The sequence below is a fragment of the Ranitomeya imitator genome, chromosome 2, assembly GCF_032444005.1.
Source record: "Ranitomeya imitator isolate aRanImi1 chromosome 2, aRanImi1.pri, whole genome shotgun sequence".
NCBI lineage: Eukaryota > Metazoa > Chordata > Amphibia > Anura > Dendrobatidae > Ranitomeya > Ranitomeya imitator.
The window spans coordinates 513108296-513135556 of record NC_091283.1 but is presented as its reverse complement, the minus strand read 5'-3'; the positions used below and the strand labels follow the sequence as shown (position 1 = coordinate 513135556).

The 27261-nt window shown below is 46.0% G+C and overlaps 1 protein-coding gene across 1 annotated transcript in view; it reads left to right on the top strand.

Moving 5' to 3' along the window:
- The first annotated feature begins 2094 nt into the window (after positions 1-2094).
- SOCS7 (suppressor of cytokine signaling 7) overlaps positions 2095-27261 on the top strand; it is an 88694-nt gene continuing 63527 nt past the window's right edge. The window contains exon 1 of the mRNA XM_069751706.1: positions 2095-2795. Coding sequence (XP_069607807.1) covers positions 2203-2795 — 593 coding nt within the window. The 5' untranslated portion in view covers positions 2095-2202. The remainder of the gene's footprint in view (positions 2796-27261) is intronic.

Sequence of the window (27261 nt, the reverse complement as noted above, 5' to 3'; positions counted from 1 at the left end):
ACCAGACGGCGGGCACGGGAAAGACGCAAATTAAAGATTCTGCGCCGGTAGTCCAGGCCTCTCCGTGGATAGGGTCTCATGACGTTCCTTGATAATTGAAAGGCCTCATCTGCTACCATCATGTAAGGCACCGCATCCAAATTAGCACCTGGTATGTGACTTGGGGGTGGGAGATCCAATTCATTGTTGCGCAGCCGCCGACCCATAATGGAAGAACTGAAGACTCTAGAGTCTCCAGTTCTCCCATAGGCCCCAATATCTACAATTATAAACCTGTAGTTGCTGTCGACTAGGGCCAACAGCACTACAGAGAAAAACTGTTTATAATTATAGAATTGGGTCCCTGAACCTGGCGGCTTACGCACACGGATGTGCTTTCCGTCAAGAGCCCCAATACAGTGCGGAAACTGGCATGTGTCCTGAAATCCTTGAGCAATACGTAACCAGTTTGCAATTTTTGGTTCAGGCATCACCTCTTGGTGGAGTCTTCTCCAGATTTCCGTGCATGTATCCCGCACAATCCCAGAAATTGTAGATTTGCCCAATAAAAACTCTAAATGCAGGGCCGCATATGATAGGCCAGTGGCAAGGAAGCTAAAAGACAAAATAATATTTTTATCAAAGATAAAATTAACACAATACAGGGTGATATGGGGCAATCAAACACTTTTTTTTAATTTAAAAAAAATGAGATGCTATGGCTTTGATCTTTTAAAAAAATTACATTAAGAAAATAAGGACAAATTATGTTGAAGTTACTTAACCATTTAAGTATATAATTTGAATAAGGGGTATCGACAAAAAAATGAGTAGCATATTGGGTCAATTAGTATTAAGGCATACCGCAAGGTAAGGATAAGGCGCTCCTCAGCTGAAATAGATTTGCGCATCCTGGTGTCCTTCTTCGTGATCTCTGGACGCAAAATCTCCAACAAAATGTCAAAGGTTTGAATCCTCATCCGACAATAGTTGAAGAACTTGTCCGGATTAGTCCTCAGAGCAGCATACAGACGGCTGAAATGGCCTTTATTGATACGTTGTTTGATAAGTGGATGTACCCACATCCGTCTCCGCCTCCTCGGATCTACAATAACTGGGTATGGCTGGCCAAAACGTTGGGAAAGTACCCAGTTGAAAAGCACACGCTCTGTGGTGTTGAAAGTCAGTCGATCAGACATGTTGCTCATCAATCCGAAGTGCATCAACACAAGCAGGGACTCTACTGCATAGATTGGTGGGTGGCACCTGTGTTTTGGGCCATTAAATAATGTTCTTGGTGATGATTTAAATTTTTTCAGGTGGAAAAACCGTTATATGTCCATTTTGCAAGCCTGCGAGAAATTCTCGCCATACGGATGCCATACGGATGTCACACGGATGTCAAACGGATCATTTGATGCGAGAAAATCGCATCCTCGCACTGCACTCGGATCACTGTTTTGTAAAAATTTGTGCGATTCTCGTCCGTCAAAAACGGACTGTTTTTTTATACGTTGTGTGTGTCCCCGGCCTTTAAAGGTGACTGATCCTATGGGCAAAGATTTTTTTTAAAAGGGGATGTCTTTTAAATTGTCAAAAGAGAGACCTTAAATACCTCAATACAGTCTAATAGAAAAAAAAAAAAACTTTGAAGCCCCTAGCAACCAATCAGAATACAGCTTTCATTTTAGCAATGAACTGCTTAAAAAAGGAAAGTTTAATGGTTGCTATGGGCAACAGAGTCAGTTCTCCTTATATTACTGCACATTAGAGCTTAGAGAATTTTTAATCCATGTAACAAATACATTACATACACTCTGCCCTAGAAACACGTTTTTTGTTTTTTAAGTATGTTAGAGACAAGCAATCTGATTGGTTGTTCCAGCTGCTGTTCACCTGGTGGCAGGCCCCTCCCACCATATGTTTACCTTCACACGTTCATAAACAGGACAATCACAGGTAGCGTCTGATCCACCAAGAAAATGGCGGCCCTCTTATCCGGCGACACTTTTGTGATGAATTGGCGCATTTGACAGCTCTATGGGCGGAGCCTCATTTCACTGCATGGAAACAAGCCCCGCAGCTGTCACTCAGCAAACCGGAAGTGACGTCGTCCTGTATCGGATACGGGGGGCGGGCTCCGATGAGGGAGCTGTCGGAGCTCGGGCAGCGGAGCTGGGAGAGGCCGAGGCTCAGGCCGGGGCCTGCAGAGCCACCGGGGACATGCGAGGCGCAGCGGCGGAGGAGGAGGCCGCGTCCTACCGGGTGCTGAGCCGGCTGCTAGGCTGCGGAGCAGAAGCCGGGGAAGAGGCGGCCAGACCCAGGCTCATGGTGTTCCGGAATATGCTACGAGGGGAAGAGGTGGACGATGCGGAGGCCTCCAAGGAGCCGGGGGCAGGAGTGGAAGCGGTGCCCGCAGAAGGGGCTCCTCCTCCGGCAGAACTCTGCAACCGGCACCGCAAGGCCGCGCAGCCTGGGGAGGGCCTGGAGCTGCAGCTGGGGGCGCTGGGACTGCGGGGGGCCGGCTGTCCGTGCGAGGAGACCAGCGATGCCCTGCTGGTGCTGGAGGCCCCCGAGGCCCGGAGACTGGAGGAGGAGGACGACGGGGAGGCGGGAGACGGACAGGCCGGAGCGGCGGTGCGGAGGAGTGCGGGGAGGAAGGGCTCTCTGCGGATCCGGCTCTCCAGGATCTTCCGCACCAAGAGCTGCGCCGGCACCGCGGGGGCTGCGGACAGGAGAGGAGGCGGCGGGGAGCTGGGGGGCTCCGGGGGCAGCCTGACCGACATGTCCCGGGACAAGGAGCTGGAGCTGGGCAGGTGAGAGGCCGACAGGTGCTGGCGGGGGCATCAGCCTCTCCGGAGCCCCAGCTGTGTGGCATTGGGGGGCCGGAGCGGTGGGTGCTGCTCAGATGTGGCAGAAGGTATATTTCCTGGAGGCTGTGATTATTGGGGTCCTCCAGCACCGCTCCATCTGGGGTGAGTGGTGACAGTACAGGGGCAGCAGTATGGCGCCTGCGCCCTATTCTAATGCCCGTGCAGTGCCATTCACCCCAATGGGGAAGTGGAGCCAGAGAACAAGCAACTCAGTAATTTACCTGGTATCAAGAACAGGGAGACTTCTTATGTTCTGCTCCTGTCTGAGGTGAGAAGTGCTGGTCTAGGTCATGCCCCCAATCTGCGCTGTCAGCCGTGCAGGGTCCTGGGAGGCAGGAGAGCGCTGCGCACAGAATGGCGTCCTGTAAAGCTCTGTTCACACTGTCGGGAAGCTCCAACTCTGTTTTGTGAGAAAGTAATTCATGTAGATACAGGACAGATGCAAATCGCACCATTGCCTATAATGGGGTCCGTTTATTTTCTGATATTTACTTGGATAACTGTCATTGCGCTTTCTTTTCTGGTAGAATGACGGATGCCATAAGAGTCCAATCCCCCCCCATTATAGGGGATGGTGTTTCCTGGTGCTGTCTGCACGTGTCGTGTAACAGATTCATCTCTGAATGATCGGTTTCTGATCCGAGATCACAGATGTGGAAAGAGCTGATTTCTATCTGCACAGAATCTGACCGCTTGTACTGATTTCATAATTCACAGCTTCACCACTTCTGTTTTGGATTTCACCTCCTTATAGGGGCTCAATCACATGTCCGTTTTTCGTGGACGAATGCCATCCTTTTTTCACAGATAGCACTCGTACCCACGACAGACTACTGGGCTGTTCACATGTCCGTGATATTTTTTTTTCTGGACCCAGTGGGCCGTACAAAATTGCAGACATATCTGATATTGAGCCGAGTGTCTGATCAAACTTGGCAATAAGTCTGAGTTCTTGAAACAAATCAAACACCACTCGGATGCCATCTCTGCACTGTCTTGTTTCTGAATGCTAGAAGGTGAAGAAACTTATTTTTTCTAATCTGTGAAAAAACTGATAAAACACTTTGTGATCTTTTTTTTTTTTTTTGTCCCATCACTGATTGACAGCTATGTCTGTATCCACACTTGTACAAAGAAAGCTGTCAGTCACTGATAAGACCGCCCACTGAACCGAAAATCCCAGAAAGAGCAACTTGGGTTATACTGAATCTTTTATCCACAGCTATATATCCGTGCACTAAGGTCCCCTGCTCTATAACGTGGTGCCTACACATTGGTCTGCATTTTCATAGTGACAGGTTCCCTTTAAATGTTGCGGTCAGAGTTGATTGAGATTTTCAAAGAGAATACCTGTGCATCCATGTTTTGTAGAGCTAGAAAACCCAGGGCCATCGATCATATTCCTTATCGCTAGGCTAACTTTCGCCTATCTACCTTTAGTATATAGGTTAATGTACCGACATGTAAATTTATTACAGCACATAATGGTTAAATATAAATGAAAGGAAATGGGACAGCAGGATTTGTGCTTCAAAGCTATTAAAGAAGCCCTCCCTTAAAGTTTTTTTTTTTTCTTGCACAAAATTTGTGTATATGTAGTGTGTATTCTCACCTACTGCCGCCTATCCCCTGTTAATGTACTTGCCTCCCACTGCCTACCCCACTCCAGCTCCTCTTCTCAGTGACGTTTCCTCTCTTCAGACTCTCCGGATCACACTGTGCTCTGCGTGACCCAGAAATGTGTTTTAGAATGCAAGTCTATAGAGCGTCAGAACGTTGCTTTATAGGTTACATTGTAAAAAGAGGCTTCTGGCTCACTCATAGAAGACAGTGATCCGGAGAGTTTGAGGAACTTTGATGTCACTGAGAAGAGGAGCAGAATGATGCTGGATATTGGAGAAGGGGGTCGGTGAGTATATTGAAATACACACTACATTATGTACACTGTTTTAGTGAAAAAAAAAAAAAAAAAAAGAACTTCATGGGAGGACTTCTTTAAGAAGCACTTTATTACCCTTCTCTGATATTGTTTTTAACCCCTTAACTACCGCTGATACGCCTGTTAACGGCTGCAGTTAAGTGGCCTTATTCCTCAGCGCCGCTTTTTAACGGTGCTGAGAAATAAGGGCATAGTGCACCCCAATGTCGGAAAATCTCCGTGGTCTTGGCTGCCAGGGTAGCCGAGACCTCGGAGAACATGTTTCCAGTTGTTTTTTTTTTATCATCCCCAGTCTCGTGATCGCCATTATTTGAAAAAAAAAAGTCAGATTTTCAATTCATTTCTTTCTCCTCTGATATGATCTAGCATACCAGAAGAGAGAGAAATGGGTTCCTCTGACCCACCACGTCATCTTCCTGGAAGAAAATGGCAGGCACACGTGTAGTGCGTCCGCCGAAATCTGGCAGCTGGTACCCAGCAACAATAAGAGATTTTTCCTATTGGTTCATTTTGATAGACCCTATTGCAGTGTTCAAAATAAAAACAAAATAGTAAATCAACCTTATTTGTCACCACCTTGGATACATTTTTAAAAAAGTACCGTATTTCTTTTTGCTTTCTTAGCAGCTAGGATTGAGGTTAGGGTTGTTGGGGTTTAGGTTGGAGTTAGAATTGAGGGTTCTGCTGTTTAGGTACATCAGGGGGTCTCCAAACACGACATGGCACCACCATTGATTCCAGCCAATTTTGCGTTCGAAAAGTCATATGGTGCTCCCTCCCTTCTCAGCCCTGCCATGCGCCCAAACGGTGACTTTCCCCCACATACGGGCGTACTTAGGAGAAATTGCGCAACAAATTTTGTTTCATTTTCTCCTGATACCCATGTGAAAATAAAAAAGATTGGGTTTTAAGTAATTTTTTTTGTGAAAAAAGTAAAATGTAAATTTTTTTTCGTTTCACATTGCTTTAGTTCTCAATAAACTTCTTGAATGTGGTTTTGAGCACCTTGAGGGGTGCAGTTTTTAGAATAGTCACTTTTGGGTATTTTCTGTCATACTGACCCCCCCCACCCCCCCCAACTCAAAATGTGAGGTAGTCCCTAAAAAAATAAAAAATAAAAATGGTTTTGTAAATTTTGTTGGAAAAAATCAACTTTTATCCCTTATAACGTCCTAACAAAAAAATTGTTTTCGGAATTGTGCTGATGTAAAATAGTCATGTGGGAGATGTTGTTTATTAACTATTTTGTGCAATATGACTCAGATTTAAGGGCATAAAAATTAAAAGTTTTAAAAGTTCTAAATTTTTGCCAACTCCGTTGTCTTTTTACAAATTAAAGCAAGTTATATCGAATCAATTTTACAACTAACATGAAGTACAAAATGTCACGAAAAAACAATCTCAGAATTAGTGGAATTTGTTAAAGCGTTCCAGAGCTATAACCTCAAAGTGACAGTGGTCAGAAGTGTAAAAATTGGCTTGTCACTAATAGGTTAATGATTCCTGTACTATTCTTGAGTGTCATCAGTGTTTAGCACACACATGGCCTGCAAAAAAACATAGACATGTGAACAGCCCTATATATTATAATGGAAATGTTCTGTGTAGTTTCATTTAACCCCTTAGTGACGGAGCCAAATTTTTGAAATCCGTATCACTTTGTGGTAATAACTCTGGAACACTTAAACAAATCCCAGTGACACATTATACTTTATGATAATGGTACATTTAGGTCATTATGTTTTGTGTTTATTTATAAACTAGATGGTGGCCCGATTCTAACACATCGGGTATTCTAGAATATGCATGTCCACGTAGTATATTGCACAGCCCACGTAGTATATTGCCCAGCTACATAGTATACAGAGCACAGACACGTAGTATATTGCCCAGCTACGTAGTATATTGCCCAGCGGACGTAGTATATTGCCCAGCTACATAGTATACAGAGCACAGACACGTAGTATATTGCCCAGCGGACGTAGTATATTGCCCAGCCGACGTAGTATATTGCCCAGCCGACGTAGTATACAGCAGTGTGGGCACCATATCCCTGTTAAAAAAAAAAAAAATAATAATTAAAATAAAAAAGTTATATACTCACCCCCTAGGATCTACCGAAGCTCCGGCGACAGGCGCGCGGCTGCCGCCATCTTCCGTTCCCAGGATGCATTGCGAAATTACCCAGATGACTTAGCGGTCTCGCAAGACCACTAAGTCTTCTGGGTAATTTCACAATGCATCGCTGGGAACGGAAGATGGCGGCAGGCGCGAGTGGCTCGGCAGACAACGGAGGGTGAGTATAGCAGGTTTTTTGTTTTATTATTTTTAACATTACATTTTTTTTACTATTGATGCTGCATGGGCAGCATCAAATTGTAAAAAGTTGGGACACACAGGGTTAATAGCGGCGGTAACGGAGTGCATTACCCGCGGCATAACGCGGTCCGTTACCGCCGGCATTAACCCTGTGTGAGCGGTGACCGGAGGGGAGTATGTGGGCACTGACTGCGGGAAGTAAGGAGCGGCCGTTTTCTTCCAGACTCTGCCCGTCACTGATTGGTCGCGGCAAAACAGCCACGACCAAATCAGCGACTTGGATTTCCATGACAGAGGCCGCGACCAATGAATATCCTTGACAGACAGAAGGACAGAAAGATGGAAGTGATCCTTAGACAATTATATAGTAGAAAATATCAGAAATTTGAGAAAAATGTTGAAAAATTAGCAATTTTCAGACTTTAAATAATTGTCCCTTTAATCCAGATAGTCATACCACAGCAAACCATTAAAAAAATTAAATTTCCTTCATGTCTGCTTTACGTCAGCACCATTTGTAAAATGTTCTTTTATTTTGTTAGCATTTTAGGAGGTTTAAAAATGTAGCTGTATTTTTTTTCATTCTTTCAAGGAAATGTAAAAAAAAATTTAGGGACTTAGCCATGTTTGAAGTGACTTTAGGGGTCCCATATATTGGGAAACCCCCAAAAGTGATACCATTTTAAAAACATCACCCCTGGCATATTGAAAACTGCTGTCAGGTAGTTTAACAACCCTTCAGGCAGGTGTTTTCAGAAATTAATGCAAAGTGACATGACAGAAATGACAGTGTGCATTTTTACCACCTAAATGCCGCTAACTTCTGAACAGGTTACAACAGCCGGCAGACTCTTAAGGTACCGTCACATTTAGCGACGCTGCAGCGATATAGACAATGATGCTGATCGCTGCAGCGTCGCTGTTTAGTCATTGTGTGGTCGCTGGAGAGCTGTCACACAGACAGCTCTCCAGCGACCAACGATGTCGAAGTCCCCGGGTAACCAGGGTAAACATCGGGTTACTAAGCGCAGGGCCTCGCTTAGTAACCCGATGTTTACCCTTGTTACCATTGTAAATGTTAAAAAAAAAAAAAAACACTACATACTTACATACCGGTGTCTGTCGCGTCCCCCGGCGTCAGCTTCCCTGCACTGTGTAAGCGCCGGCCGTAAAGCAGAGCGGTGACGTCACCGCTGTGCTCTGCTTTACGGCCGACCAGCGCTGACACAGTGCAGGGAAGCTGACGCCGGGGGACGCGACAGACACCGGAAGGTAAGTATGTAGTGTTTGTTTGTTTTTTTACATTTACAATGGTAACCAGGGTAAATATCGGGTTACTAAGCGCGGCCCTGCGCTTAGTAACCCGATGTTTACCCTGGTTACAAGTGAAGACATCGCTGGATCGGCGTCACACACGCCGATTCTTCGATGTCAGCGGGTGATCCAGCGACGAAATAAAGTTCCAGACTTTCAGCAACGACGAGCGATGTCACAGCAGGATCCTGATCGCTGCTGCGTGTCAAACACAACGATATCGCTATCCAGGACGCTGCAACGTCACGGATCGCTATCGTTATCGTTCTAAAGTTGCTCAGTGTGAAGGTACCTTAAGGCCAGAATTTGGTAGTGAATTGCCAATCGCAAACATCAGGACCACACAATCATGATCTGAGGGCACCAATTGGGATTAGGAGGAAGCCCCCACACTCTCTTAACCATTTATAATGATGTAGTTACTATTGAATGCAGCATCTAAGGGGTTAAACAGATTTGGACGGTGCCGACACTGATCCTGGCTGATGCAGCAAGTTGCCAGCTATAGTGTACAGCCGACAGTTGCTGGATTGTCACATGTGTGGGGAGGCTATTCTCTTATATCTCAGGTCAGTTAAGACGTATTGGCTGTCATTAAGGGGCTAAAAAAATAAATCTGTGTGCCAAATTGACCTGCGTATAGTACATTATGCAAACCCTCACCACAGCCAAGGTGAACACATGCAAAAAAAAAGTTTAACCAGTGGCATGTAGAATGGAAAATTAATACTCTGGTCTTAGGGCTAAAATTAGCCCAGTATTCAACTGTTTTAAAGGCATTTTTCTAACTGAGGCCATGTGCACACGTACAGTATTTTTCGCGTTTTTTTCGCTATAAAAACGCGAAAAAAACGCTTACATATGCCTCCTATTATTTACAATGTATTCCGCATTTTTTGTTTAAATGTTGCATTTTTTTCCGCGAAAAAATCGCATCACCAAAAAAAAAAGCAACATGTTCATTAAATTTGCGGAATTGCGGTGACTCCGCACACCTAGGAATGCATTGATCTGCTTACTTTCCGCATGGGGCTGTGCACACCATGCGGGAAGTAATTATGTGCAGTTGGTACCCAGGGTGGAGGAAAGGAGACTTTCCTCCACGGACTGGGCACCATATAATTGGTAAAAAAAAAAAAACTATTAAAATAAAAAATAGTGATATACTCACCCTCGATGTCATCCCGCCTCTCAGCGGTGCACGCTGCCGCTTCCGTTCCTATAGATGCTCTGTGTGAAGGACCTGCGATAACGTTGCGGTCCTGTGATTGGTCGCGCGACCGCTCATGTGACCTCTCACATGACCGCGACGTCATCGAAGGTCCTGCGCGCACCGTCTATAGGAACAGAAGCCGCTGAGGACATCGGCTGTCTGCAGAGGGTGAGTATAACCATTTTTTTTATTTTTTTAAAATTATTTTTAACATGATATCCTTTACTATTGATGCGGCATAGGCTGCATCTATAGTAAAAAGTTGGTCACACTTGTCAAACACTATGTTTGACAAGTGTGACCAACCTGTCAGTCAGTTTTCCAAGCGATGCTACAGATCGCTTGGAAAACTTTAGCATTCTGCAAGCTAATTACGCTTGCAAAATGCTAAGAAAACCGCAAAAAAAAAGGGAAAAAAAACGCAAAAAAAAATGCGGATTTCTTGCAGAAAATTTCCGGTTTTCTTCAGGAGATTTCTGCAAGAAATCCTGACGTGTGCACATACCCTAAAGCTTCATTGAGATGTCAGTGTTTTTTCTCTTACACACAGAAAAGTTCTGATTTTCATCAGGGTGCTGGTAAGATTTTTTTCAGCGTTTAGTCAGTGTCAGTTTTTGTAATTAGTTTCAGCACATGAGAACATCTCTCTAGCTTCTGTCAAAAATGAATATCAGAAAGAAATATAATGCAACTTATGTTGGCATCCTAGTGCTGTTAAGATTTTTTTTTTCTTCTTCCTCAGACCCATTGGCAGGTTTGATCCTTGATTCTGATCTAGATTGGAAATGTCTCCACGTTGTGATGTGGACCATGTGGTCCAAAAAAATACATGGGCGTGTGGAGAGTTCTATAAATTATAATGAGGTTTGAGTTCTATCTGTGAAAAACACTGATAAAACCAGTGCATAAAAACCAATGTCTGAATAAGGCCTAAGGATGATGTGAACTGCATTGTCCGTTGAATTTTCACGATGAGCCATGGTGTTAGACTTATAGATAGTGTTGAGCATTCCGATACCGCAAGTATCGGGTATCGGCCGATACTTGCGGTATCAGAATTCCGATACCGAGATCCGATACTTTTGTGGTATCGGGTATCGGTATCGGATACATAGAGATGTGTAAAATAAAGAATTAAAATAAAAAATATTGATATATTTACCTCTCCGGCGGCCCCTGGACTCAGCGCGGGTAACCGGCAGGCTTCGTTGTTCAAAATCAGCGCTTTTAGGACCTGAGAATCACGTCCCAGCTTCTGATTGGTCGCGGGCCGCCCATGTGACCGCCACGCGACCAATCACAAGCCGCTACGTCTTTGAAAGTCATTAACGCGCTCATTTTTAAAAATGAGCGCGTTAATAGCTTGCGGTGACGTCGCGGCTTGTGATTGGTCGCGTGGCGGTCACATGGGCGGCCCGCGACCAATCAGAAGCCGGGACGTGATTCTCAGGTCCTAAAAGCGCTGATTTTGAACAACGAAGCCTGCCGGTTACCCGCGCTGAGTCCAGGGGCCGCCGGAGAGGTAAATATATCAATATTTTTTATTTTAATTCTTTATTTTACACATCCCTATGGATCCCAGGGCCTGAAGGAGAGTTTCCTCTCCTTCAGACCCTGGGAACCATGAGAATACCTTCCGATACTTGATGTCCCATTGACTTGTATTGGTATCGGATATCGGTATTGGCGATATCCGATATTTTTCGGGTATCGGCCGATACTATCCGATACCGATACTTTCAAGTATCGGACGGTATCGCTCAACACTACTTATAGACTTTTCTTTGATAGGCAGTAGGTGTAATTTGATGCATCACTCCAGACAGATTTGTAGGCAGATTTAGGCTACTTTCACACATCAGGTTTTTTGCATCAGGCACAATCCGGTAAATGTTGGAAAAAACGGATCCAGCGCAGATTGTAAAAAACTGATGTGACCGATCCATTTTTTCGACGCATCCGACTAGCAAATCCAGATAATTGGATCAAAAAAATTTGGAGCATGCTCAGTTTATAAAAAAAACAAAAAAAACAAAAACGGAATCCAGTGCCAGAATCTGTCACTTTCCGGATCTGGCACCTTCCGGCTCCCATAGGCTTCCATTCTAGCAAACAGCCGGAAGCGCCGAATCCGGCTTTTTCGCCGGAGACAAAAAAAACATTGCTATGGATGTTTTTTCCCGGAAACGGCAGATTTGCCGGATCCTGCGAAAACTGGATGAAATGCAATGTCATCCGGCACTAATACAAGTCTATGGGAAAAAAACATTCGCGGGATCCGGGTTTTTTAAATTTAGCCAGATTGAACCTGACAGCGAAAACCTGATGTGTGAAAGTAGCCTAAGTTTTCAAGCAGGAATGATCCGTGTAGGAGACAAAAAGTGACTGTGTGAAAAGTAACATTTTTCTCTACTAACATATTGCAAAGTGTCGAATCTTCACTTGTAGTTGTTTTATTAAAGTGTAGTTACTATACAAATTATAGCTTAATGATCTATTGAACATTCTGATTGGTCTAAGTATTATGACCATCCCCCCTCCACCCCGCTTCTATCAGTTCAAAATTAAAAAGAAAACGTACAGTAAACTGTTAACTGGGCCTAAATAGTTCTCAAATTGCTCTATTGACATTTCTTCTGATTTATTAGAGATGCAAGTGAGTAGTTATCCAATATACCATAATAGGGCTGAGACCCCAAACCACTTAGACACTACTCTGAGACTTCTGCTACTGGAAATCTGTCCCAAACAAAAGGTAAAAGATCTCTGACAGCCGAGAATCATAGATTCCAATAGAAAATGTATAAGCATCACAAAGGGGGGTGTGAGCCTTCCGGAACTGATTCATTCTAAACATTGGTGGTGATCACGGACTTCACCCTCGTCGTCTTCTCACATGCATCTATGACAACAGTTTATCACAGGTGTCCTATTTGTGCTCTAGTCTGTTTATACCACAGACAGAATATTTCTCATTTTGAAGGCAAATTATCGGATGGAGAATTACATTCAGAGGAGCTACAGATGTAATGTAATAGCGTAGAGCTTATACTCCTTTTATACTGCTCAGAGATCTGTTATGGGTACCTGACACCATCCTGCAATTTCCTTGTATTACTTGCTCGGTTATTTATCCATATGGCTGCCATGTAATACTATTACCCTGCAGTAGCCACTACAAGGGAAATGCGCCCTTCTGGCCTGCTGCTTGCCAGGAGCAGGATCTGTGGCATTACAGGATGCATCTGATTGTGGCAGCGCTCACATTCTGGAAGGGGCAGTTGTCCAGGTCATTATGTGGTCTGATCTGCAGCTCTCAGCAGCTGGCACTACAGTGTATGAATCTGTGCTGGGCCACTTCATACAGTGTTGACATCCAATTGTTGTAGGATAATTTTGCTTGTGCTGCTAATTGGAGCAATTGCAAAGTAAGCTGCACTTTCCCGAATATATTCTTGTGGTGCTTGTAGGTGGTTTCCAGAGGTACCTGTGACACACAGAGGTCCACAGGTAGAAAGCGTTGCCCATCTAGCCGTCACATCAGAACTTTCTCAGGAACTGGAATATATGTGAAGCATGTCATTTATGGTGAGCAGCGGTTTTATCGTTTAGACTTATATTTAGTTGACATTAGGAGCCGATGTTGCTGCAAAGAACTCCACATCCTGCCTCACTCTAGTTTTCCTTGATAAACTATTTATGGACTGTCCGTATGCTAGACACTAAATGTGTGACTGGTTGTAGTTGCACCTGTGAGATCATCGGCCGAAATACAATGGTGGTAATAACTCTCTAGGCACCTTCAGTGCAGTCCCCACCAAGCTGACTGTCCCTGTCTTTGTTGTTCAGTGCTGCTACTACAGTGAATGCATTCCCTGGCTCCTTTTCTCTGCTGATTGGTTGGAATACCAAGAGTCCGATCCCCAGCAATCATTGATGGCTAACCTCATTGATGGCTAACCTATGGACCTGCTGTCCTTTCACTGCTGTTAAATTAAGTAGTTACATATTAACATGATGTAATGAGGTTACCATACAGGACAGGGAGCCGGGTGAGCACATGCTGCTTCTGCACCACTAACGGAAGAGTTTTAACTATTATAATACAGTGATTGGTAATTTTACCTCTAACTGTAACTGTCATATTTAGGTGCCATTACCTACACTGTGTGCAGAATTATTAGGCAAGTTGTATTTTAGAGGATTATTTTTATTATTGATCAACAACTATGTTCTCAATCAACCCAAAAGACTCATAAATATCAAAGCTTAATATTTTTGGCAGTTGGAGTGGGGGTTTTTTTCTTCCAGATTTGGCTATCTTAGGAGGATATCTGTTTGTGGCAGGTAACTATTACTGTGCAGAATTGTTATGCAACTTAATAAAAGCCAAATATACTGTATATACTCGAATATAAGCCACCCCCCCTAATTTAGCCACAAAAAAACTGGGATAACTTAATGACTCGAGAATAAGCCTAGGGTGGGAAATGCAGCAGCTACCGGTAAATGTGAAAAATAAAAATAGATACCAATAAATGTAAAATTGAGACATCAGTAGGTTAAGTGTTTTTGAATATCCATATTTAATCAGGAGCCCCATATAATGCTCCATAAAGTTTATGATGGCCCCATAAGATGCTCCATATTAAAATATGCCCCATATAATCCTGCATAAAGGTTAATAATGGCCCCATAAGATGCTCCATAGACACATTTGCCCAATAAAATGCTGCACAACTGTTGATTATGGCCCCATAAGATGCTCCATAAGGATATTTGCCCCATATAGTGCTGCACAAACGTTATGGCCCCATAAGATGCTCCATACAGACACTTGTCCCATTTGCTGTTGCTGCGATAAAAAAAAAAAAATTATACTCACCTCTCCTTCGCTCAGGCCCCCGGCACTTTCAATATTCACTTTACTTGGTTCCGGCGCCGCTCCATCTTCAGCTTCTTCTGCACTGACGTTCAGGCAGAGGGCGTGCACTAACCACGTCACCGCGCCCCCTGACCTGAGCGTCACTGCAGAAGACGCTGAAGACGGATTGGCGCCGGTGAATATCGCGCAGCGCTCCCCTCCCCGTTATACTCACCAGCTCCTGGCGCTGTGCAGTCCCTGCTTCCCCGGCGCTGCAGCTTCTTCTGTACTGAGCGGTCACAGTTACCGCTCATTACAGTAATGAATATACGACTCCACCCCTATGGGAGGTGGAGCCGCATATTCATTACTGTAATGAGCGGTACCATGTGACCGCTCAGTACAGGAAGAAGCTGGGGAGCCAGGGACCGTGCCAGGAGCAGGTGAGTATAATTAGACAGCCCCCGCTCCGCCTCCCCTGCCGACCCCTGGGTATGACTTGAGTATAAGCTGAGAGGGGGACTTTCAGCCCCCAAAAATGGGCTGAAAATCTCGGCTTATACTCGAGTATATACGGTATTCCCATCTCACTTGTTAATTTTCACCAGGTAAACCAATATAACTGCACAAAATTTAGAAACAAACATTACTGACATGCAAAGACAAAACCCCCAAAAATTAGTGACCAATATAGCCACCTTTCTTTATGATGACATGCAACAGCCTTCCGTCCATAGATTCTGTCAGTTGCTTGATCTGTTTACGATCAACATTGCGTGCAGCAGCAACCACAGTCTCCCAGACACTGTTCCGAGAGGTGTACTGTTTTCCCTCCCTGTAGATCTCACATTTTGAGGGACCACAGGTTCTCTATGGGGTTCAGATCAGATGAACAAGGAGGCCATGTCATTATTTTTTCTTCTTTGAGACCTTTACTGGCCAGCCACGCTGTGGAGTAGTTGGAGGCATCTGATGGAGCATTGTCCTGCATGAAAATCATGTTTTTCTTGAACGATACCAACTTCTTCCTGTACCCCTGCTTGAAGAAGTTGTCTTCCAGAAACTGGCAGTAGGTCTGGGAGTTGAGCTTCACTCCATCCTCAACCCGAAAAGGTCCCACAAGTTCATCTTTGATGATGCCAGCCGATACCAGTGCCCCACCTCCACCTTGCTGGCGTCTGAGTCGGAGTGGAGCTCTCTGCCCTTTACTGATCCAGTCTCTGGCCCATCCATTTGCCCATCAGGAGTCACTCTCATTTCATCAGTCCAAAAAACCTTTGAAAAGTCAGTCTTAAAGGGAACCTGTCACCCCCCTCAGGCGTTTGTAACTAAAAGAGACACCTTGTACAGCACAAATGCTGCATTTTGACAAGGTGGCTCTTTTAGTTACGATGCCTGCACACGCTGAAATAAACGTTTATAAAATGTGCCCCCTCATACCCTGAAATCGCCAGGGAGGCGGGTCTTTCCTTCCTAATCAGACGCAGCACAGCCGTCACTCCAGGCCTGTTTGCGTCGTGCGCCGCCTCTTGCAGCATTATCGTCCTCGGCGCCTGCGCATTAAGTTTTTTTGGGGGGCGTGCGCAGTTGCCCTGCCCTGTGTACTTACAGCGCAGGGGCCGGGGACGATAATGCAGCAAGAGGAGGCGGCGCCTGGCGTGCACAGCTCTGGAGTGACGGCTGTGCTGCGTCTGATTAGGAAGGAAAGACCCGCCTCCCTGGCGATTTCAGGGTATGAGGGGGCACATTTTATAAACGTTTATTTCAGCGTGTGCAGCCATCATAACTAAAAGAGCCACCTTGTCAGAATGCAGCATTAGTGCTTTAAGATATTTCTTGGCCCAGTCTTGACGTTTTATCTTATGTTTCTTGTTCAAAGGTGGTCGTTCTTCAGCCTTCCTTACCTTGGCCATGTCCCTGAGTATCGCACACCTTGTGCATTTTGTTACTCCAGTAATGTTGCAGCTCTGAAATATGGCAAAACTGGTGGCAAATGGCATCTTGGCAGCTTAACGCTTGATTTTCCTCAATTCATGGGCAGTTATTTTGCGCCTATTTTGCCCAACACGCTTCTTGCGACCCTGTTGGCTATTTGCCATGAAACGCTTGATTGTTTGATGATCACGCTTCAAACGTTTGGCAATTTCAAGACTGCTGCATCCCTCTGCAAGACATCTCACAATTTTGGACTTTTCATGGCCCGTCAAATCTCTCTTCTGACCCATTTTGCCAAAGGAAAGGAAGTTGCCTAATAATTAAGCACACCTTATATAAGGTGTTGATGTCATTAGACAACACCCCTCCTCATTACAGAGATGCACATCACCTGATTTACTTAATTGGTAGTTGGCTCTCAAGCCTGAACAGCTTGGAGTAGGACAACATGTATAAAAAGTATCATGTGATCAAAATACAACTTGCCTAATAATTCTGCACACAGTGTATTTTACTTGTGGTCTTGTGCCGCATCCTGTCTTGTGACTGGTAAGGAAATGCTGTATAGTAGCACATCATTTGGTTAGAGGAGCTTTATTATATTCAAAGTTGATGAGCTTTATTAGAGGATTATTGGAGACCCCAGTTATATATCCTGTGAGGCAGTGAGGGGGATCATATGCGAGGGTCGATATGTGTCCCCCAGGATGCAGACAGGGTCCTATTAGACCCGCTGGAGCCTCTTGTGTTCAAAGCAGAACGCCTGTGAATCACAAGTCCAAATAAGTGTGGATTGGGTCCAAGTAGTTGACCCAGTCAGATTTTTAGGAAAACCCATCAAGGGCTTTTATTTTTAGAGGGATTTGCAGGTTTGGTAGTGGGGCGAATCCCTCTCTCCACTCCGGGTTTTAGAAATGGCTCTATAGTCACAATTCCATTTAATTCTGTCAGTTTTGTCTTGGTTTGGTCAGTTTGGAGTTTTCAAGCTGTAGAGCAGGAAGCTCTGTGCACCCAGGTCTGTGTGGATCTAACACAGAGCCAGGGACTTCAAGGAGGCTGACACACCCAAAAAACACGGCGGTGTCATTGCCCACGGCAAAGCGTTTTGATCACGGACTGTATTTGTGGAGACCCGGCTGCGATCCGGAGGATATCACTCCTGTATGTGAGTCTGACAATAAAGACCTTGTTCATGTTGAACTTTCTGTGATCCCTGCCTGTCTATCACACTGCACCAACCCCACTGCACTACAATCCTCGTATCATTGCAATATTAAAGGGAACCTGTCATCCCGAAAATCGCGGGTGAGGTAATCCCACCGGCATCAGGGGCTTATCTACAGCATTCTGTAATGCTGTAGATCAGCCCCCGATGTTACCTGAAAAAGGAGAAAAAGACGTTAGATTATACTCACCCAGGGGCGGTCCCGCTGCTGGTCAGGTCGGATGGGCGTCTCCGGTCCGCTCCGGCGCCTCCTATCTTCTTTCCATGACGTCCTCTTCTGATCTTCAGCCACGGCTCCGGCGCAGGCGTACTTTGCTCTGCCCTGTTGAGGGCAGACAAAGTACTGCAGTGCGCAGGCGCCGGGCCTCTGACCTTGCGCCTGCGCACTGTAGTACTATCCTCTGCCCTCAAGAGGGCAGAGCAAAGTACGCCTGCGCCGGAGCCGTGGCTGAAGATCAGAAGAGGACGTCATGGAAAGAAGAGAGGAGGCGCCGGAGCGGACCGATCTTCTTTCCATGACGTCCTCTTCTGATCTTCAGCCACGGCTCCGGCGCAGGCGTACTTTGCTCTGCCCTGTTGAGGGCAGACAAAGTACTGCAGTGCGCAGGCGCCGGGCCTCTGACCTTTCCGGCGCCTGCGCACTGTAGTACTATCCTCTGCCCTCAAGAGGGCAGAGCAAAGTACGCCTGCGCCGGAGCCGTGGCTGAAGATCAGAAGAGGACGTCATGGAAAGAAGAGAGGAGGTGCTGGAGCGGACCGGAGACGCCCATCCGACCTGACCAGCAGCGGGACCGCCCCTGGGTGAGTATAATCTAACGTCTTTTTCTCCTTTTTCAGGTAACATCAGGGGCTTATCTACAGCATTACAGAATGCTGCAGATAAGCCCCTGATGCCGGAGGGATTACCTCACCTGCGATTTTCGGGGTGACAGGTTCCCTTTAAGTAATCGTCGTCTTTATGACTCACAAAAAACAGTGTGTCATCCCTTGTAGAGTCTGTGATAGGCCCTTTAAAAGCCCTGAAGATTTGGGGTCCTGAGGTTGCCAGCCCATTGCTTGAAACACTTGTCTGATGAAAGCCTACAGTAGTCACAGCACAGTGCGAGGAGGACATTGGTAAGTATAAAGCCTATAGTAGGCACCAGCGTAGTGGAAGGATGACAGTGGTAAGTACAGTGCCTTGCGAAAGTATTCAGCCTCCTGGAATTTTTCAACCTTTTCTCACATATCATGCTTCAAACATAAAGATACCAAATGTAAATTTTTTGTGAATAATCAACAACAAGTGGAACACAATTGTGAAGTTGAACGAAATTTATTGGTAATTTTAAATTTTAGTGGAAATTCAAAAACTGAAAATTGGGTGTGCAATATTATTCGGCCCCTTTACTTTCAGTGCAGCAAACTCACTCCAGAAGTTCATTGTGGATCTCTAAATGATCCAATGTTATCCTAAATGCCTAATGATGATAAATATAATCCACCTGTGTGTAATCAAGTCTCCGTTTAAATGCACCTGCTCTGTGATAGTCTCAGGGTTCTGTTTGAAGCACAGAGCATCATGAAGACCAAGGAACACAACAGGCAGGTCCATGGTAATGTTGTGGAGAAGTTTAAAGCCGGATTTGGATACAAAATGGTTTCCAAAACTTTAAACATCCCAAGGAGCACTGTGCAAGCGATCATATTGAAATGGAAGGAGTATCATACCACTGCAAATCTACCAAGACCTGGCCGTTTCTCTAAACTTTCATCTCAAACAAGGAGAAGACTGATCAGAGATGCAGCCAAAGAGGCCCATGATCACTCTGGATGAACTGCAGAGATCTACAGCTCAGGTGGGACAGTCTGTCCATGGGACAACAATCAGTCGTACACTGCACAAATCTGGTCTTTATGGAAGCATGGCAAGAAGAAAGCCATTTATCAAAGACATCCATAAATAGTGTCGTTTAACCCCTTACCGGCATCGGACGTACTATACCGTCCGATGCCGGCTCCCCTGCTTTGATGCAGGGCTCCGCGGTGAGCCCGCACCAAAGCCGGGACATGTCAGCTGTTTTGAACAGCTGACATGTGCCCGTAATAGGCGCGGGCAGAATCGCGATCTGCCCGCACCTATTAACTAGTTAAATGCCGCTGTCAAACGCAGACAGCGGCATTTAACTACCGCTTCCGGCCGGGCGGCCGGAAATGACGTCATCGCCGACCCCCGTCACCTGATCGGGGGTCGGCGATGCTTGTATATTGTAACCATAGAGGTCCTTGAGACCCTGTGGTCGGCGCTCACAGCACACGTGCAATTCTGCTACATAGCAGCGATCAGCAGATCGCTGCTATGTAGCAGAGCCGATCGTGCTATGCCTGCTTCTAGCCTCTCATGGAGGCTATTGAAGCATGGCAAAAGTTAAAAAAAAAAAGTTTAAAAAAATGTGAAAAAAATAAAAAAAACATAAAAGTTTAAATCACCCCCCTTTCGCCCCAATCAAAATAAATCAATAAAAAAAATATCAAATCTACGCATATTTGGTATCGCCGCGCTCAGAATCGCCCGATCTATCAAATAAAAAAAAGTATTAACCTGATCGCTAAACAGCGTAGCGGGAAAAAAACTCGAAACGCCAGAATTACGTTTTTATTGGTCGCCGCGACATTGCATTAAAATGCAATAACGGGCGATCAAAAGAACGTATCTGCACCGAAATGCTATCATTAAAAACGTCATCTCGGCACGCAAAAAATAAGCCCTCAACCGACCCCAGATGATGAAAAATAAAGACGCTACGAGTATCGGAAAATGGCGCAATTTTTTTTTTTTTTTTTAGCAAAGTTTGGAATTTTTTTTCACCACTTAGATAAAAAATAACCTAGTCATGTTTGGTGTCTATGAACTCGTAATGACCTGGAGAATCATAATGGCAGGTCATTTTTAGCATTTAGTGAACCTAGCAAAAAAGCCAAACAAAAAACCAATGTGGGATTGCACTTTTTTTGCAGTTTCACCGCACTTGGAATTTTTTTCCCGTTTTCTAGTACACGACATGCTAAAACCAATGATGTCGTTCAAAAGTACAACTCGTCCCGCAAAAAATAAGCCCTCACATGGCCAAATTGACGGAAAAATAAAAAAGTTATGGCTCTGGGAAGGAGGGGAGCGAAAAACGAACACAGAAAAACGAAAAATCCCCCGGTCATGAAGGGGTTAAAGTTTGCAACAAGCCACCTGGGAGACACACCAAACATGTGGAAGAAGGTGCTCTGGTCAATTGAAACCAAAATCGAACTTTTTAGCAACAATGCCAAATGATATGTTTGGCGTAAAGGCAACACAGCTCATCACCCTGAACACACCATCCCCACTGTCAAACATGGTGGTGGCAGCATCATGGTTTGGACCCGCTATTCTTCAGCAGGGACAGGGAAGATGGTTAGAATTGATGGGAAGATAGATGGAGCAAAATACACGACCATTCTTGTAGAAAACCTGTTGGAGTCTGCAAAAGACCTGAGACTGGGACGGAGATTTGTCTTCCAACAAGACAATGATCCCAAACATAAAGCAAAATCTACAATGGAATGGTACACAAATAAAGTATCCAGGTGTTAGAATGGCCAAATCAAATGCCAGACCTCAATCCAATCGAGAATCTGTGGAAAGAGCTGAAAACTGCTGTTCACAAACGATCTCCATCAAACCTCACTGAGCTCGAGCTGTTTGCCAAGGAAGAATGGGCAAGAATTTCAGTCTCTCGATGTACAAAACTGAGAGACATACCTCAAGCGACTTGCAGCTGTAATCGCAGCAAAAGGTGGCCCAACAAAGTATTAAGTTAAAGGGTCCGAATAATATTGCACGCGCGTGCGCAGATGGAGATCGTGGTAGCCATTTTCCTGAAGCAGAGTTCACATCTCTGCTTCAGGAAAATGGCCACCGCGATCTCCACCTGTGCACGCGTGGCATCCTGCGGCCATTTTCCTGAAGCCCCGGGCAGCAGAACACTCCATCTGCGCACGCGCGGCCTCAAGAAGATGGCCGCCCCCACGATAACCAGGGGAATAGCACAGATTGCGCTCTTTTTCGGCTGTTGCGCATGCGAGAACCACTGCGCCAACGCCGGGAAGATAAACAAGAGGTGGGGGAGAAGCAGCTATTTCACCACGCCCTTTTGACCAGACCACCCTGATTGACAGGCGAAAATGGCGACTTTGGTAAGGTATTTCTGCAGCATAGGTGGGGAATTAGGGGACAAAAAATACACTATAGTAACGCACAGCTCAGGCCCTATTTAACGGTGTTTTTATCTCATACTGAAAAAACGGGGTGACAGGTTCCCTTTAAACAAGAATTGAGACTCTTGGCTGGCTACAAAAAGCATTTGCAAGCTGTGATATTTGCAAAAACGAGTGCTATTAGGTACTAACCATTAGGGTCCCCAAACTTTTGTGTATAGCCCCATTTTCTGTTTTGTAATTTCTAAAATGTAAAAGAAAACAAAAAATATATTTTTTAACTGGTCACAATAACAGCAATTTTGACCAGTGGCGCCCCAACACATATATTACAACCACACTTACTCACCCTTATTGGGTCAAGCGCTCTTTCCCCTCCTGATGCATGAGAGCCCACAGCATTAACGTCATTTTGCCAACACAGTAGCCAATCATACTTGAGTTCTGAGCTGAGAATTCCGTGGTTAGAGGCACTGAGCTCGCCGGCTGCCACACTGTCAGTGTCAGCACCATGGCCACTATGAGGTACTGGAAGTGGCCTCAATACTAGACTTGGTGAGCAAAGTGTGATGACCCAAGATTTTGCTCTGCTTCTGCATGTATGGTGGATAAGCCCTGCAGCAGCAGCACATCTGACACACGAGTCGCTGGGATAAGGGGAGGTTTGCCTATTAACATGGAAAGTCTCTCGATATTTTTAGAGTACACTCCAGGAAAACTAATACTGTTCCACTAGGAATCTCTGGTGTCATGGTCGGCTCCCTCACAACTTAGGCTACTTTCACACTGGCGTTTTTTGCCAGATGTCGCAATGCGTCGTTTATGGCAAAAAACGCATCCTGCAAAGTTGTTTGCAGGATGCGTTTTTGCCCCATAGATTAACATTAGCGACGCTTTGCCACACGTCGCAACCGTCGTGCGACGGTTGCGCCGTGTTGTGGCGGACCGCTGGGAGCAAAAAAACGTTACATGTAACATTTTTTGCTCCTGACGGACCGCTTTTTCTGACCGCGCATGCGCGGCCGGAACTCCGCCCCACCTCCCCGCACCTCACAATGGGGCAGCGGACGCGCCGGAGAAATGCATCCGCTGCACCCGTTGTGCAGTGCGTCAAACGCTAGCGTCGGAATCTCTGCCTGACGCATTGCGACGGGGAGATTCCGACGCTAGTGTGAAAGTAGCCTTACACGAAGGAAAATTTAAGTTTTAAGGAGTTATCTACCCCCTAAAAAATATATATATAGTTTTTCATAAACTATCAAGCATGTGCTATTATAAAAGAAAGCATACATGTCTTATCGATCCCTCACCATTTAATTCCCACATTTGGCTCATGATCTCTGCCAGTCTGCATGTTTCTTCTTCTAGCCGCACGGCCATGTGATGCTGCAGCGATCACATGCCTGACAAAATCTGATTCCTGTGGCCGCAAATGATTTTATTTTGTAAGATGGGTCCTCAATATGTATTCATTACCTTACACGTTGATCTGCCCTGTCGGTGAGAGCTTTGTCCTCCCTCTGTCCCGGCAGGGGTGGTCACAGGCCGCTCCTGCCGTGTGGTGGCATCATATTTCGACTAATAATGACCATGCTGATGTCTGTCTGCGTTATTGAAGCAGGCTAGTCATGTGCTAGGCATAATCGCTTATTTTTGCTGCCCAGTCGTACATGTTGAAGGAGGTGTTCTACGGGCACAGAATGATAGTTGATGGTTAATTCTGGTTTAGGCAAGATGTGACGTAATGCAGCATGGACATCCACATATGAACGTCTGGGGCTTGGGTGGTAACTGCAGGCCGAGCTGCTATTTAAGATCTGTGCTTTAGCGGTAACAAGAATTATTTTCTATGGCTGCTGTGACATAGGAAAGCACCAGACTGTAAAATCTACACAGCGTGTCATCCCATGACCAGGTAGAGCCAGGCGTACAAATGGATATACGGCATGCTCTGAGACGGGGAGACGCTTGGAGTATATCATTTGTGTTATGACTGCTGCAACTTGATATTTTTGAGTTTCTTTGCCATGGGAACTCTGTATTTTCTTGCATGATTTGTGACAGGGTGCCAGGCCCTCCTTCGGATCCTCTGTCTGCACACAGTGGAGGTGGCATCACATTGCTCTACAGGCTTTCTGTGTTTTTCTCTATAGTTATGTCAAGTTGGAGAAAAGTAATTTTGAGCGGTGGAGAGGGTTAATTAAAAACATACAAAAAGCACTGGACCTACATATGGTATTTTGGTTAATGCAACTGAGTTTTGAGTCCTCAAGTGGTGAGGGCTGCTTGGCATAAAACCACGCTGTAACGGGGTCTACCAAGCTGGGGTACCTCTTTCAGTACCACCCCGTGTTTCAGGAGGTCCACTCTGCTTTTGCTGGATTCTGAATGAAGGACGCTGGCTGGAATTCCTTGATTACGTGAGAGCATATAAAAGCTGACTGCTACTCCACGTATTTCCAGTCTAAAAGAACACACTTTATTTTCAGCACACAGAATATATAACACAGATACACAGGGCAGGCCAATAGAAAAAGCAGGCCAGACATACATTACAATAGCCGCAGGGGGCCGGAGCCTGCTGATATTTACTGTGGGAATTACAAAGGTGGGGGAGGACAAAGGGGAATATCGTGTCCCCTCTGCCCAGGGGCGCAGCCTGTGGACTGATGCATTTCACATGGAACCTATTATACATAATATATACTGCATAACATATTCTTGGTGTTAGGGGTTCTGTAACACGGCCCCCCTTTTCAGCGACGCGATCGGCATACACAGTCTGATCCTTAACGGATCCGTTTGGGGATGACCGAAGTTTATGGGGTTGGTACAAGTTCCGTTTGTCGACTTAGTCCATCGGCATTACCGTTTTTTTGCCGGGTCTGTAGTGGATGGTGAAGTCCAGAGGTTGTAGGGCTAAACTCCACCGCAGTAATCTGGCGTTGTCTCCGGAGACCCGATTAAGCCAGACTAGGGGATTATGGTCCGTTAGGAGGGAAAACTGTCGTCCATACAAATATGGTTGTAACTTTTTGAGTGCCCATACTATTGCCATGCACTCCTTCTCGATGGCCGCATAGCTTACTTCACGGGGAAGTAGTTTCCGACTCGGGTAAGCTACCGGGTGTTCTTGGCCGTCCATCCCGACTTGGCTTAGTACTGCCCCCAATCCAAACATAGAAGCGTCTGTGTGAACAAGGAAACGTTTAATTGGATCGGGTGCGGCCAATACAGGGGTATTGGTGAGGGCGTCCTTTAGCTGGCGGAAGGCTTCCTCACACTCTGGGGTCCAGGTTACCTGGCGGGGTTGGTTCTTACGGGTCAGATCAGTGAGGGGCTTGGCCACCCTGCTGTAATTGGGAACGAATTTCCTATAATACCCCGCTGTCCCTAGAAACGCCATGACCTGGATTTTAGTGCGTGGGGTGGGCCATTTGGCTATGGCCTCAATCTTGGCTGGTTCTGGTCTGTTTCCCACTTCCCACCCAATGCCCTAAATACTGAACCTCTGCTTTGCCCACGTGACACTTGTTTGGGTTCAGTGTGATTCCGGCCTTGTGGATACTGTCTAATGCTGTCTCTAGGTGATTTAGATGCTCTTCCCATGTCGCGCTGTAGATGGCGATTGTTATGACCTGGTGGTTAGGACAATAATGGACCTGGTGGTTAAGAGCACACGGAATGACCTGATAGTTACTAATAATACAGGACAAGCTCTGAGACGTGGGAACTCTGCTGACCGCAATCCCTAATCCTATCACACACACTAGAAATGGCCGTGGATTGCTCCTAACGCTCCCTATGCAACTCGTCACAGCCTAAGAAACTAGCTAGCCCTAAAGATAGAAAAATAAAGCCTACCTTGCCTCAGAGAAATTCCCCAAAGGAAAAGGCAGCCCCCCACATATAATGACTGTGAGTAAAGATGAAAATTACAAACACAGAGATGAAATAGATTTAGCAAAGTGAGGCCCGACTTACTGAACAGACAGAGGATAGGAAAGGTAACTTTGCGGTCAGCACAAAAACTACAAAAAGACCACGCAGAGGGCGCATAAAGACCCTCCGCACCGACTCACGGTGCGGAGGCGCTCACTCTGCGTCCCAGAGCTTCCAGCAAGGAAGACAAAAATCAAAAAAGCAAGCTGGACAGAAAAATAGCAAATAAGAGAAAAACAAGCAGGAACTTAGCTTCTGCTGGGAAGACAGGTCACAAGAACGATCCAGAAGCGAACTAGACCAATACTGGAACATTGACAGGTGGCATGGAGCAATGATCTAAGTGGAGTTAAATAGAGCAGCCAGCTAACGAATTAACCTCGTCACCTGTGGAAGGAAACTCAGAAGCTGCAGCCCCACTCACAACCACCAGAGGAAGCCCATGGACAGAACCAGCCGAAGTACCATTCATGACCACAGGAGGGAGCCCGACAACAGAATTCACAACAGGCGCTGTCATCCAGGACCTTCTGCCCTATTTCCAAGGTGCGCTCTCTGGCCCTCCGATCGTACCATACGTGCTGGCGCCGCTGGGCCACCTGCATGTTCCCACGTAGAGCCTGGGTCAGCTCCTGTAGGCGATCCCGGAATTCCAGCACATAGGGTACAATAGGTACCCCTTCTATCATGCCCTCCCCTTCCCAGTGTTCTACCACTAAGTCTAGGGGTCCCCTTACCCGTCTCCCGTATACCAGTTCGAATGGGGAGAACCCCGTGGATTCTTGGGGCACCCTCGATAGGCAAACAGGAGGTGAGGCAAGAATTTTTCCCAGTCCCTGTAGGTCCTGGTAAAAGTCCCAATGAGTTGTTTTAATGTCCCGTTAAAGCGTTCCCACAACCCATTGGTTTGCGGGTGGTACGGGGCACTTCTAATGGACTTTACGCCGCACAGCTTCCACAGTTGGTTGGTCACCTCTGCTGTAAACTGGGTACCCTGGTCTGAGATAATCTCCCAGGGAAATCCAACCCGTGAGAAAACCTGGAGCAGGGCAGCCGCCACCGTCTCTGCCAGTATGTTAGGTAACGCAACCGCCTCTGGATACCGTGTGGCATAATCTACCACTGTCAATATATACCTTTTCCCTGACGGACTGGGTTTGGCTAACGGCCCTATCAGATCGACCGCTACTCGGCTAAATGGTTCCTCCACAATGGGGAGGGGGCGTAATTTGGCCGTGCATCGATCTCCCGGAAGGTAGCTGTTCCCGCCTTTGGCCACTGGGTATGCTGAGTCCGGTTGGGACATTGTCTTTGCAGGTGGCCCAGCTGACGGCAGGTGTGGCATAGCGCCCCAGGGGAACTGTGGTAGGCCGGGTTTCTAGCTGATCCCCCTACAATCTTCGGTGGTTTGGGGCCCTCCAGGTCCAT